Raw genomic sequence first — 13,116 nt, forward strand, 5'->3', positions numbered from 1 at the left:
CATTCTCTAGAAATTGATAGTGCATTAGATAAATATAATGCACATAAATACTCACATGTAGATCACTGACCTGGATTTGATATTGGGATCCAAAACTAGATAAAGTTCTAGAATTCAGACCTGGATATGGTAGAGGGTTTAGATAATGGTATGAGATTGAGAACAGAAATCTAAAATGATACATTTGGATCTACATAGACGAATCACAACTTGGATATTCATTATCGTGTGCACCTACTCTTTTGGATTGTAACGGTGGCAAACACTACTATTGAGTTGAAGAGAATATTCATGAAGTCACACAAACTTAAAATGGCTCTGGACCCTGGCTTGAGATCAGAACCGTGGATTTAAAATTGGAACCTCCTTCTCAATTCGACTTTAAATCCATGTTTTTTCATATGTAATGTGGATTTAGATCCACATTGCTGAGATTCTTGGTTTGTTTAAATTGAAGATGTTTACCAGCACACATTTTAATGCAGTCTCAGATAAACTATCAAACACAACTTGAGGGTAAGAGGAAGGGAGAACCTGAATGCAATCAAATACTTGAATTCAAATTTGAATTCTGAATCCATTGAGGGCCAGTTTGGATAACACCTCCAAAGCCAAGTTTTGGTGGTGTGTGGATGACATGAAAACTAGGTTTCTTGCAAACCCAATTTTCACAAAATTGAGTTTTGATATGGTGATGAGAAACATGGACCCCTCAAAATTTTCATCCAAAACTCAATTTTGGCAAGATAAAATGACATCGTGTAAAACTGTCCAATTTGTTAAGACTATAGATCATAATATTTATATGTGAGAATGCTCTTAATGTTATAGCTATAAGATAATTGTGTCAAATTGTTTTTTTTTTTTAACAAGTATCTCTAAAACTCATTTTTTGTCATTCAAACACAAATCAGATTTTGAAAAATGAAAACTTCGTTTTTACGTAGTCATTCAAACATGCACACCAGGTTTTAACAAAACCAGATTTTAGATTTTTGAAAGTGTCATCCGAACACCTCTTGAGGTTTATCTCAATCCGATTTTCTTATGAGACCAACTTTTTTTATACCCGACTTTTTTTATATTAAAATGTCCAATATAATCAGATTTATTGACATCCTATTTAAACCGAGTACCTTTGAGCCCATCGCCGGGTGAAATTTGTCCGTCTTTTTCCTCCGAAACAAAGAAAATCGGCTGTTAGGGCTTTGCGAATCATTCCATCCATTTTCCGCAGCCCCTATCTCGAGTTTCTCTCGATATTTCTTCTGCCGCATACTCTCAAAGGTCGCCGTTCCTGGGCTCGCTGTTCGCTGTCTGCAGCTTACTCTTTCCCCCAGGCCGACGGGCAAACAGATTCATCTCTGCCCTCTCTTCGGCGGACGGCGACAGACAATTCTCCCCTTCAGCGGCAGTCGGTTTATTGTCTCTATCTCCCTCGCTCTCCTGCCGCCGCCCCTCTATCTCGTTCTCTCTCGCCGGGAATCGCAGAGGTCGCCGATCTTTGGATCAGTGTCTGCGGCTTCCTCGGGGGGCCTCCGGCGAACAGATCCATCGCTTTCTCTGAGGCAGACGGCCCCGACCATCGTCCCCTTCCACGGCCTGTCTCTTGGTTGTCCGTGTGTCTTTCTGTCGTGTTCATCGCACTGTGACGGGTTTGTCTCTTCTTTCATTTTCTTGGTTTAGTTTGTGGATGTTAAGAGTTATTGCATAGTTAATCTTCCATTTGAATTTATTGGGCGAGTATAAGAGTGATTTTACATGCTAAAGATAAAAGTTACGATGCCTTTACCGCATTCTCGCTGAGCTTGATTGGTTTTATTTGTCTTCCAAGTTCTAACTCTTTCTTGTTGCCATGTTGCTTCTTGATTATGTTTCCCACTGTCTGCCCCTTTTCCTACTCTTTGGGTCTGCACAAAGAGAGGACGGAAAACTGGGAATCTGGCTGGTGGCGCCAGTTCTACTGTTTTCTTCTTTAAGTGATTTTTGAAAATGGATCCTTTTAGCATTCTCAACTAACAGTCTTGAAGGAGTTACTTTTAGGGCATTGCTGATTGCATTTACGATGCTATCTTTTCCTTTTTCTAATTAGTGGTCATATAAAGTGACGTCTTTCTCTGTGTATTTTTGCAACCGGTACTTCAGTCTTTAATATAGGCATTCCCTGTCCAGTTTGGGTAATTCTACGAATAAAATTACTAAGAACAAGAAAAATGTTATATAGTCATCGGCTACTCCTGTTGCCTCTGTGAATTATATTGATGGTGACTTTATTTTGTTATTTTGGAAACCACTTGGCAAAGTACACGCGCTGGAAGCAGCCAACAATATAGTGTAGGACTTGGAACGATTTACAGCCATTTTGATGCAACTGTTATTCCAAGTACATAAATAAGAAGCTAATTTTTGTGTTTTGTGAGTTCATGCACTTTATTGTCACGTTGAGATGAGAAAAAAGAGTATAGCCACGTGATGTATGCTAAGTTGCTGACGGAATGCATGCTATGTCTGTGTATGCCATTCCATACTATGTTGTCAACTTAGAATCTTAATTCCCTGACTCTAAGAGTGTTGAAACCTTTATCTTGGTATTGTCTCCGGCGGTGAGTGGGGTTTAGATTTTAATTTCAAGGATAGTTTGTGAAAAGAAACACCATTTACTTCTTTACATAGGTTAATGATGATCCTAGATTTTGTTCGCCCCTACTTGTATCATACAATTTTGGAACTGTATCCTCTACTTCAATAGGTGTGTTTGTTTGCATGGTAGGTCAGAGTTATACATACATTACTCAGCAGGTACGACATTGTCCAAGACGGTTTGATGGCACCTTTTTCAATTTCCTTGAGGTTTCTATGCTTGAAAAAGTTTTGTCATGCCCTCATCATCCTGATTTTTTTTTTTCTGAAATTGTCTTCCCGTGACAAATTTTTCTTCCAACCAAAACATCCCTTAAAGAGAAAAAAAAACAGAAGATACTCCAAGAATATTGTGATTGGTGACTTTATGGGTGGAACTACAAGAGATGATTGAGATGTGAAGAATATCTATGTCGAAAATGCTCTCTCTTGCTCCCTCCCGCCCCTGGTAGACATGGTGTGTGTGTGCATATGCATCACAGGGTATTAAACATCTTAATTAGGTCTGTCTGTAATGTTCGTTCATCACAGAGTAACTGTATGTGTATATTCATGGATCACGGAGTAATAACGTATTTAATAGGTGTACTTGCATTCATGCATTACAGAGTAATAGCTAATAACTGATAACATTCTTAACCTTGTATTGTACTTATATGGATGCTAAAAATCTTTGTCTTCATGCATAGCTTGTTCACTGTCATTTTGAACTAAAAAAGGCTCTCTTTTTTCTCCTTGGAAAGGATGACTGTCTGTCAGATCTTGTTCTAAACCACCTTTTTTATAAGGCATATTTTACCATAGGTCTCTGATGTCATATCATATGTTTATCAAACAGTAGGTTTCATTTGCATTGCATATTTCCTTCTCAATTTTTGTACTTACTTCCTGATATTTAGGTCTCACTAAATTGTTGCAACTGCTTTTAGTTCTACTTGAACAAATTTATCTTTTTAATCTGCATAGATTGGGTGTGTATATATCAGTATAACAGATATTGCTCTCGAAAATCTCATGATATTGAAAAGAAAATCAAATAAAACGAAAAAATAAGAAGATCACAAGATTTTGAAAATCTCACCAAAAATGAAAATCTTGTGATTTTATTGCATTTTTTTCGGGGATTTTAATATTTTTAATATTCTAATTTTTAAGGTTTTTAATGATTTTTATTATTATTCTTATTTTTAAAAAATTATTGAGATTTTCCCAATAACAATATTTGTGACAAATACTATATATGTATGTGTGTGTGTGTGCAATATTATAATTTGATCCATCGCAAAGTAATAGTTAGCTAGTAGTCCATAGAAGAGACTTCCAAGTTGCATGTGTTATGTCTGGATGTGATCTATTCTTGAAAGCTAGAGAAAAGAAAACCTAGGTTGCTCCTACTGAGAGGGGAAAAAGAAAGAAGATGTCAATATGTCACATAAATTAGTTTGAGCGACAAGCTCTACATAGAAAGTTGAATATGAATTATTATTGAAAGATGTTCTGTTGCCAGAAATTTATTGCTATCTCGTTCTAGACTTATCATTTCACACTGTTGGATTTACATTTTGCTATATTTTTTGTAGCAGAAAGTATTGGCTTGCAGAGGAGGAGTAAGGATATGAACATTAAAGATTGCTCATGACAAATATATAGTCCTTCGTAAGTTTTTTTTTTTCTCTTCTATTATTACTTCAATTTTTGAATCCAGCATTCTTCCCCACTTGATTGAAAGAGAAACTTGGTTTGTCAGAGGATATTGGCTCTTCAGGGTGGTACCCTGTTTCATGTGGTTTTTTTGGAGAATTAGGGAAAAGACTATAGTTTTTAAGATCTTGGTCTGGTTATTGTTGAGATTCAGGTTTGAGATGGAAAATCTTTGCTTAGGCTTATGTCAAAAAGGATGTTGAATTTATATGCTTATATTTGTCACCTTTCTCGTGGTTGTTTTTTTTGGTTTGTGATTTATTCTGGTATTTATGATAGAATCGTTTTTCTCTGCTTCTAGAAAGTGTTCAATTGAAGAAAACTTGTTATAGGCTTAGGCGGCCTGTTTCAGGAACTTCTTGGAATATATGAGCTCATTTAAAGTTTTGATTATACATTTTTGAGGTTCAAAAATAGATGAAGGTGATTGATGTTTTCGGGTGAAATTTTCTTTGTCCGCTCCTGGAAAGCAATACCTTCCTCTGATGTTAGTAGGAATATGTTAGAAGTGGCACACAGATATAAGCTATAGCATCTTGCATTTTGTCTTATAAATAGGTATCTGGTGATTGGCATGCAAGTTTTGTTCTAGAAATAAATTGTCAATATCGGTTATACAAACGAGGAGAGCTTTGAGATATTGTGACATTGTCGCTATGCGCATTGCCTCATTCCAAAGGGTTTTCATTGAAGCAAAAGAATCTGCGAGTGTCTCCATTGTGAGCTTAGGAGCTGGCTATTGTAGGTTTAATCCTCACTTGTACATCATCAGAATCACATGACTCAAAAAAGCAGCACTTAGTGTTGGTTTCCTTTAGAAAGACACTCAATTTTATGTGGTTCTCTTAAAAATGTGACAAATAGAATTCATGCCTTGGACATCCCTCAAAGTGACCACTGCCTTTTACGGTTTTACCTGGTCACATGGGCTGCATTGGGAGCTAGAGTGGAAGCCGGCACCCTTGCAGTGGAAGTTCCAGCTTGCTGGATAAGCCACCATAAGTGGAAAAAACCATAAAAGGATGTTTATCAGGTGCATAGATCTGTTTAAAAGGTTAACCAGCATAGTAAGATGCACCCATTTGTGAAGCAGCAAGACTTAAGTTCAGGTATGTTCTCCAATATGTTTGGTGAAGTAAGGAGAGTTGAACCAGGTTACGAAGCAAGCAACCAAATTTCCCAATTTTGAACTCAATAATCCAAAAAACTTATTCATTTGTACCCCTTGCTTTACATTGGTGAAGGATAGAGGCTCAGCTAAGTGCCCGACCTTGGGAAGTACACTAATATACAGAAGCAATGTACGCCATCAATACCTTTCATGTTTATATGAAAGAAATGGTCATGTTTGAAGTATCCATATGCAACTCTATCTTCATGTTTTACATTTTCCCGTGAATCCAATTACTATATGTCATATTTTTTATTCCATGCTGTCATGTGTTCTTATGTAATATTGAGCACTATACGAGTCCCTAGTACAGCTTGCATTTGTGCTGTATTCTCTGATTTTGTGCTTGATATTCTTGTGTAATATTTGGTAGGATCCACATTCCAGTAAATATGTGGTTAGCCACTCAAGTTTAAGACTGCCACAATCTATTGCTATGTTCCAGTTGCATATTCTATATTGATCAATAATTTGATACTGCTATATCTAGTGGTGTTTTCATGTTACATACATTATATTGTTTTATGTTAATTGTTAGTGTATGCAAGTCATAGTTTATTTATGTTGGCGTCATATAATTGTTGTTACATGAGATATTAAGGTGAGACCGTTATGGGAGGATTTGGCTATATAGGATCCAGCAAAGGTGGCCGAATCATGATCATTGATACTTGATTGCCAGTAGTGTAACCATCTGTTTGTGCATCCATTACAGGATAGGTTTCATACAACCAGTAGCCGAAACTTCTAAAAGATAAGATCCTTGAAGGGGTAATTGAAGGAAATCAGTCAGAAATAATGGATCCTGGTCGCTATGTTCTTCAGCAAGGATGGGATACTAACAGTGTAATTGTGGTTTCCTCCTTAATAACCTGTCCGGGATGATATTCACCATTTATGGCTCATGTGATTGTTCTCAGTATTTAGTGGCATCACCATAAAGAACAATCAAGAAACCCTGTCCATGAGGATGTGGAATGGATTTGTATCCACTATGATTTTTTCTTGCTGACTTGACTTGTTCTGTGAATCCACAGGCATTGGAAGGGTATGGTTCAGTTCTTGAGCCAGACTTTAGGTGAGAACATCCACATGCTGCTTTCTATGAAAGTTTGGTATGTATATTGAGGATTTTACCTCCTGGTAGGTGGTTCTGGTTTTACCAACGGCTCCTATCCAGGCATGTAAGATATCCTGTTAAGATATTTTTGTTTGCTCTTATAGGCATGACGGTCGGTTATGCATATTTTGTGCCTTGCAAGTTCTAGATTACTCTATGATTTGTTTTTGATTTGCATTTGAATTTCATATAGAATTGCTTTCCTTGTGGACGAGCTGTATCACTATCACCTATTTTTCTGCGCTTCTAATAATTACAGCTTTTGCATTCCTTTTTTTTTGGGGTTGATTTTTCTATCTCAGCAGAGTTGGCAGTTCATATGGTGAAAGAAGATATCTGGATGGAAGTCTATCACGGGACAATGCCTATCGAAGAGATGGCTTTCATCGGGACATGGTTGAGAGAGAGAATTATCCTTCCACATCACCTGTTCCTGGCATGTGGTCACAACAGAGAAGACATAGTTATGACGAAGAAATGCCCCTTGCCCGGGAGAGTAGAAGACATGAAAAAGATCCCTATGTGGACTCTTTCCATGAAGATCATTATCAAAATATTGATAAGTACCATGAAGTTGATTCCTTTCGTGAAGATTTCATGGAGGTGGATGACTATGGAGACGCTGAGGGATACCGTGATTATGGGTTTGATAGGTCTATAAGGCCTGGTGTTCGTGATCGCGATAGTGTTGCAAGTGATGACTATGATTATCGCCATCGTGCTTCTCACCAGAACAGGGAGGATAGTCGTGAGAGAGATTATGATTACTCTCGGCATCACTATGACTCTGACCATGAAAGGAGCAGAAGAGAGAGTGGCTGGCGTAGGCGTGATCGTGAAAGAGATAAGAGATGTTCTAGTCGTGAAAGGGAGCAGAGTCCACAGAGGAGGCAGCATGAACATTCTCGGTCTCGTGGGCATGATGAGCGGCAGCGATCTAGATCTCCTCGAAGTCACAGCTATGGACGAAGCCACAAAGAGGGCAGCTATGATGATAATCGCTATGACAGGGGTGAGAAAAGGAAAGATCGAGATGATAGGCGTCATCATGAGAACTTGACTGTGGTATTGTGCGATCTTCTTTTGCCCTTTATTTTCCTCTTACATTTTATTTTTTTGGAAAAAAATGATTTTCGGTGCTCTTCCTGGCAGGCTCCTTCAGCAACACTCGTGGTGAAGGGCTTATCTCAGAAGACTACGGAAGAAGATCTATATCAGATTCTTGTAAGATATCGCCCTTTCTACACCTTGATATCCACCTCGTTCAACACCTATAGTTTAGAAATATTTCTTTTTATGTTCTAAAATTTCTGTTTGTGTTCTCAGAGGGGAGCGTCACTTGAATACTTTTTCCTACTAATATAATTTTGAATATTATGAGATTTCAAAGATCTTTTATGTCAGGGCAGTTTGCCTTGCTGAGATACTGTTTCTAAACACCCAGATGCAGTATGCAAATACAGACACATGGTATTAGTCTGTTAATGGGTTTCTTAGTTTTGGTGTTGCAACCTTCGTCATGGAAATCTAATCTCAGACAAAACGGTAGTCTTCAGATCATGTTTAACATTAATTCTGCTATGTTCACAACATCATTATGGATGTTTTAAGCATATTTAAACCTTGTTCGTATTTGTGAATTGTGAAGGATTAGATATTCCCTATCTTGAACATTGAAGGTCATGCTTCATTGGAGGTGATGAAGTCATGAAACCTGTTAACATGCTGAATAAATCATGTTAAGCACATATGATATGACATATAACTGGGGGGAATTTTTGGTTGTTAGTTGAATCCCTTATATTGAGCCATTATAATTTTTTGTGATGCATTGTTGATTTGCATTAATTGGGTCTCCAAAAATGAAAAGTCAACATTGATGTCTCTTTAGCATGAGAAGTTTACTAATTGTTAAAGTTGATCCGAAATGGTCTCCTGGGCGATTAAACAAGTTCATGAATTCAGAGTCTTCAAACTCTGGCTGGGGTGCGCTGACAATTTGCTCTTTTTTTTTTGGTTAATCATTGATAGAATAGTAGCTTTGTGCTTGCTAATTTGTTGCTTGTAGCAAGGATATATATATATATATATATATATATATATATATATATATATATATATATATCTATCCTTGCTGCACCCCCACCCTTTTCTTTTGAAAAATGCTGCACCTTGAACCTGTGTGACATAAGTGAGCTACTAATTTTCCCCCATTTTGAAACTAAATCTTATGCTAGATGAAAGATGATTTAACCTATGTCACCTGAGTGCGGGGTGCGGGTGCCGGAGCGGCACATCCCAAAAAATTTAGGTGCGGTAGTGCGGCGAGGGTATTTTATTATTATTATTATTGTTTTTAATTTATTATGTATAACAGATTATGCATGTATATATTATTATTACAATTTAGTTATTAATGTATATAACATACTTGAATAATTGTATTGCATAGGAAAATATCAGAACAACATATATTATATAAGTAATTTAGTAATATGACATTCTAACTAGGCTCGGGTGTGAGTCGGAGCCGCACCCATGTCCGGTGCGCACCTGACTCGATCCAACTTGGGTGCGGCAGTAAAATAGAAGAGTCCGGGTGACTTAGGATTTAACTGCTAGTTTGCTGTGCAAATTCACACTGAAGGTATTATACAACTAAATTCAGTATGTAAAGTTTAGACCCATATGAGCAAAAGTTTATGTCACCTATGGTATTATCACTCTGAATGATGGTGAATTTGCTTGTGTATGCGCTCATGATTATGTTAGTGCATGAACATTAACAAGTAAGGATGCTATTCATGATAGGCTGAATGGGGACCCCTTCGACATGTTCGTGTGATAAAAGAACGGAGTTCAGGCATCTCACGTGGATTTGCATTCATTGATTTTCCTTCTGTGGTATGATTCAGAATTGATATTCTGTTCATTTTGATGTTTGAAAGTTGAATGCTAGAGTTGACCACTGTTGCTATGCAGGAAGCTGCACGTGGTATGATGGATGGGATTGGGGAGGATGGCCTGGTTGTTGATGGGAGGAAGCTTTTCTTTGAATATAGGTAATTTTGTTGGCTTTAGAAGTTACTTATGATTCTTTGAAACTACTGCAGTCATTGAATAAAGTTTTGGTTACTTGAAAGTTGAAATATGAAAGATGGAGCACTTGATATATTCCACATTACATGATTGTGTCAAACAACTTGTGCATTGTTAAGTATTTTTAATTAGTTTTTATTCATGTGCTATGTGCAGTTTGATCTTCTTGGTGCTAGTGACTCTTGTGTGCAGTTTGTGTTTTCTTTTTTTTTGGGTTAATTTTTATGTAATTTGATGGCATATATTATACATTATTGTGATACAGTAGCAAGCCAACTGGTGGCATGAATTCTGCTGGTCAGGACGGTGCTACGAGGGCAGTTGGCCATGGAAGCAGAAGTATGGGTGCAGCGTCTGATTGGATGTGCACTATGTGTGGTTGTGTTAATTTTGCACGTCGGACTTCCTGTTTTCAGGTTTGTTGTTGTTTTCCCCACTATGTTTATATACAATTCTTTCTTCCTGTCTGATATATCTTGTTCTTTTCTCAGTGAATGCTTTTATAACACTGGTTCTCCTAACTTCCATCTTCACTTGATGAGCAAGGGATTACATGCTCAGCATGATATGGTTGATAATGAGGAATGACTTAAAAGCCAGCATTGGTTGGGTTTGTCAGGGGAAAATGCTTATGTACTATGGTGATGAAGTTACAAAACTGGAACTTCTTTATTATAACTATATAGATATATAATTTTCAAATTATTTTTAATTTCATCGCAACATTGAGGATTTTTTTCTTCGTGTATGAACCTCTAATTTTAGTTATATCAAGACTATTTTGATATTTTCTCAGCTCTAGTTGAACATAGTTAGTCTTTTCTTGCTGAGGTGCCTGGATTTATGGCTGTACATTTATAAGTTAATTGTTTATGGTCAAGTTTTGCCACGTTTCTTGTTCTAGCTGTACATTTATAAGTTATTTGTTTATGATCAATTTTTGTCACGTTTCCTTTTCTTTCCTTTTCCCGCCTCTTAGAACTCAATTTAGAAAAGGTAAAGCCATTGGTACTAAATGAGTATGACTTTAAATGAGTATGAGATGAACATGAAAACGCACTGCCTTATCAAACACACAGAGCTCATTTGCGTAGCAACTTTCTGAGCTACTGAACAGAGTAATTGCTAGGAAAGAATGGCTGGATACTTCATCCATTTGTCTTTGTTTAACGAACCATGTATCTGTTCTATGAGAAGACTTAACCAGATGTTTGTCATGTATTTTTTCATGACCATCACAATTCTTTTCTTTTCTCATTTTGGCAGTGTAATGAGGGACGGACTGATGATGCTCCATCTGCTGATATAGCTACATCTAGTGCAATGCCTGCTGGAAAAAGGGGGGGAGAGACTGGTTTGTTACTTTCTGATTGTTTTTTGATACGTCAGTATGCGTATGTGTATAAACTCATAGTTTGGTATTGTATTTTGAAGGTCCCACTCATGTTTTGGTTGTTCGAGGTTTGGATGAGAATGCTGATGAGGAGATGCTCCGCTATGAGTTCTCCAAGCATGCTCCAATTAAGGTTTCATGTTATATAGTTTATGACATTTGTGGAAACTCATTTACTATTTCTTCAGTCCTGATGTTGAGTTACTGACCATTATGGCACTAATGTTATGACTGTATGCAGGATCTAAGGCTTGTTCGTGACAAGTTCACTCATGTTTCTAGGGGTTTTGCTTTTGTTCATTTTCATACAGTAAGGCTTTCATGATTTTTCCTTTAACCATTCATTTTTTGCGTCTTTGTCTTCAGTCTTCACTAATCCACATATTTAGGTAGAAGATGCTACCAAAGCGCTTGAAGCAACAAATGGCACAGCCCTTGAGAAGAATGGTCAGATATTACGTGTAGCATATGCAAAAAGCATTCATGGACCAGGGCCTGGAGCATCTGGCAGTTCTCAGTCTAGCAGCCTAGCAGCTGCTGCAATTGAAGCAGCTGCATTTGCACAGCAGGTTCTCTTAATTGCTATTGCTGCTCTCTTCTAAGTTTCCGAACCACAATCCCTCCCCTTTTTCTGTATGCTGTTCGATTGCTAGTGCAGTTGGTTGAGGTGGATGGCGTGCAAGAGTGGTTTTGTGGTTCAAATCCTTTGTTGCAAGCTAAAATCTAGTGAACATTTAATGCATGTTTGAGTCAGAATAGGGTGAGATTCCTTAGTTGAGTACTGGTCTTACCTGAGTTATTTCATCTTGATGGATTCTCTATGCCATATAACTACAACTATGCTCAGGGTTGTGAGCAATCATGATTAGGAACACCCTTAGAGCTTTCACTTCTCAGATCCATTAAGACGATAGTCACAGAAAAGTGCGTTTTTTTTTAAAAAAAAAAACCTGATAAATTAACTGGCCGTTTTAAACTGCAAAAAAACGCTTTTTTTTAAAATGTAAAAAATTAAAAAATGCATTTTTAACACGTTTTTTTTGCGTTTTTTCAGTTTCTTTTCACTTTTATCATTTTTTTCAGTTTTTTTAATGTCAAACAGTTTTTTTTTTCATTTTTATTTTTTATTTGTTGCAAATCTACTGATCTTTTGATGTTTGTGTTATTAGTTTTTCATTTTTTTTTTCATTTTTATTTTTTAAAATTTGTAAAAAATTACCGTATTTTTCTCATATTTTTTCCATTTTTTTTCAAGCTTGCCATATTAAACCCGAGAAAAACCTTTAAAACTCTGAGATGTTATTTGTGACTATGCATACGATCACATGTTGCCACATGAAAATGACATAGGAGAATTCATAAGAATACATTAGGCCACGTTTGATGGCCTGGATTTTTTGAAGGGGAATTTTTGCAGGAAAAAAAATCCACGGTAAACTGACATGAAGGTAATTTTTTCTTTTTCCCGTTTCAGGCCATGTTTGATGGCCTGAATTTTTTTTTAGGTAAAAAATCCTTAGTTTGATAAAGAGAAAAAATTTTTCATGGAAAAAATCATTGACCGTTATAACACACTGTCAATCCATTTTGAAAGAAATCGATCTTTTCTTCGATCATGGCAACGCTTTGGTTAAGGATTTTAGGCGACAAAAGCATCATTTTCACTAATTCAGAGTGCTCGATTCCCATACCAAAGCGTTGTCATGATCGTAAAAGATCCCAACCTTCCTGCAATTAACGTAGCACAAATCCAAGCAACGTGAATCCGCGAGATGACTCTTGAGCAGGACCCACTTGAGATCATCAAACAATCCGTCGTCTTCGCCCGTTGATTCCTCTTCCCTGCGGCCCAAAACAAAGGGAAACGCCAGACAGATGCCGACCAACTGCGTCCTGCTGAACCCCAACTCGATAATGGCGTCCAATCGGCAGCAGAGGAGCGATCCGTCGATGTCGAAAATCGAAGCGTCGTGACTGTAGAGCAAGCTGAGC

The 13,116-nt window shown here is 37.2% G+C and overlaps 1 protein-coding gene across 16 annotated transcripts in view; it reads left to right on the plus strand.

The window, feature by feature from the left end:
• LOC116259190 (SUPPRESSOR OF ABI3-5) overlaps positions 1 to 13,116 on the plus strand; it is a 56,302-nt gene that overhangs the window by 37,753 nt on the left and 5,433 nt on the right. Inside the window, exons 1-13 of one of the 16 annotated variants that reach the window (XM_031636873.2) lie at positions 1,144 to 1,655; positions 4,224 to 4,296; positions 6,228 to 6,358; positions 6,550 to 6,590; positions 6,935 to 7,697; positions 7,785 to 7,856; positions 9,444 to 9,536; positions 9,615 to 9,694; positions 10,000 to 10,147; positions 10,998 to 11,085; positions 11,166 to 11,257; positions 11,366 to 11,434; positions 11,514 to 11,693. In XM_031636873.2, the coding sequence (XP_031492733.1) occupies positions 6,311 to 6,358; positions 6,550 to 6,590; positions 6,935 to 7,697; positions 7,785 to 7,856; positions 9,444 to 9,536; positions 9,615 to 9,694; positions 10,000 to 10,147; positions 10,998 to 11,085; positions 11,166 to 11,257; positions 11,366 to 11,434; positions 11,514 to 11,693 (1,674 nt within the window). In that variant the 5' untranslated portion in view covers positions 1,144 to 1,655; positions 4,224 to 4,296; positions 6,228 to 6,310. Of the gene's footprint in view, positions 1 to 1,143; positions 1,656 to 4,220; positions 4,297 to 6,227; positions 6,591 to 6,934; positions 7,698 to 7,784; positions 7,857 to 9,443; positions 9,537 to 9,614; positions 9,695 to 9,996; positions 10,148 to 10,997; positions 11,086 to 11,165; positions 11,258 to 11,365; positions 11,435 to 11,513; positions 11,694 to 13,116 lie in introns of those variants that run through there. The other 15 variants (XM_031636871.2, XM_031636870.2, XM_031636872.2 and 12 more) reach the window with 15 other exon arrangements.

Source organism: Nymphaea colorata, chromosome 8 (assembly GCF_008831285.2).
Source record: "Nymphaea colorata isolate Beijing-Zhang1983 chromosome 8, ASM883128v2, whole genome shotgun sequence".
NCBI lineage: Eukaryota > Viridiplantae > Streptophyta > Magnoliopsida > Nymphaeales > Nymphaeaceae > Nymphaea > Nymphaea colorata.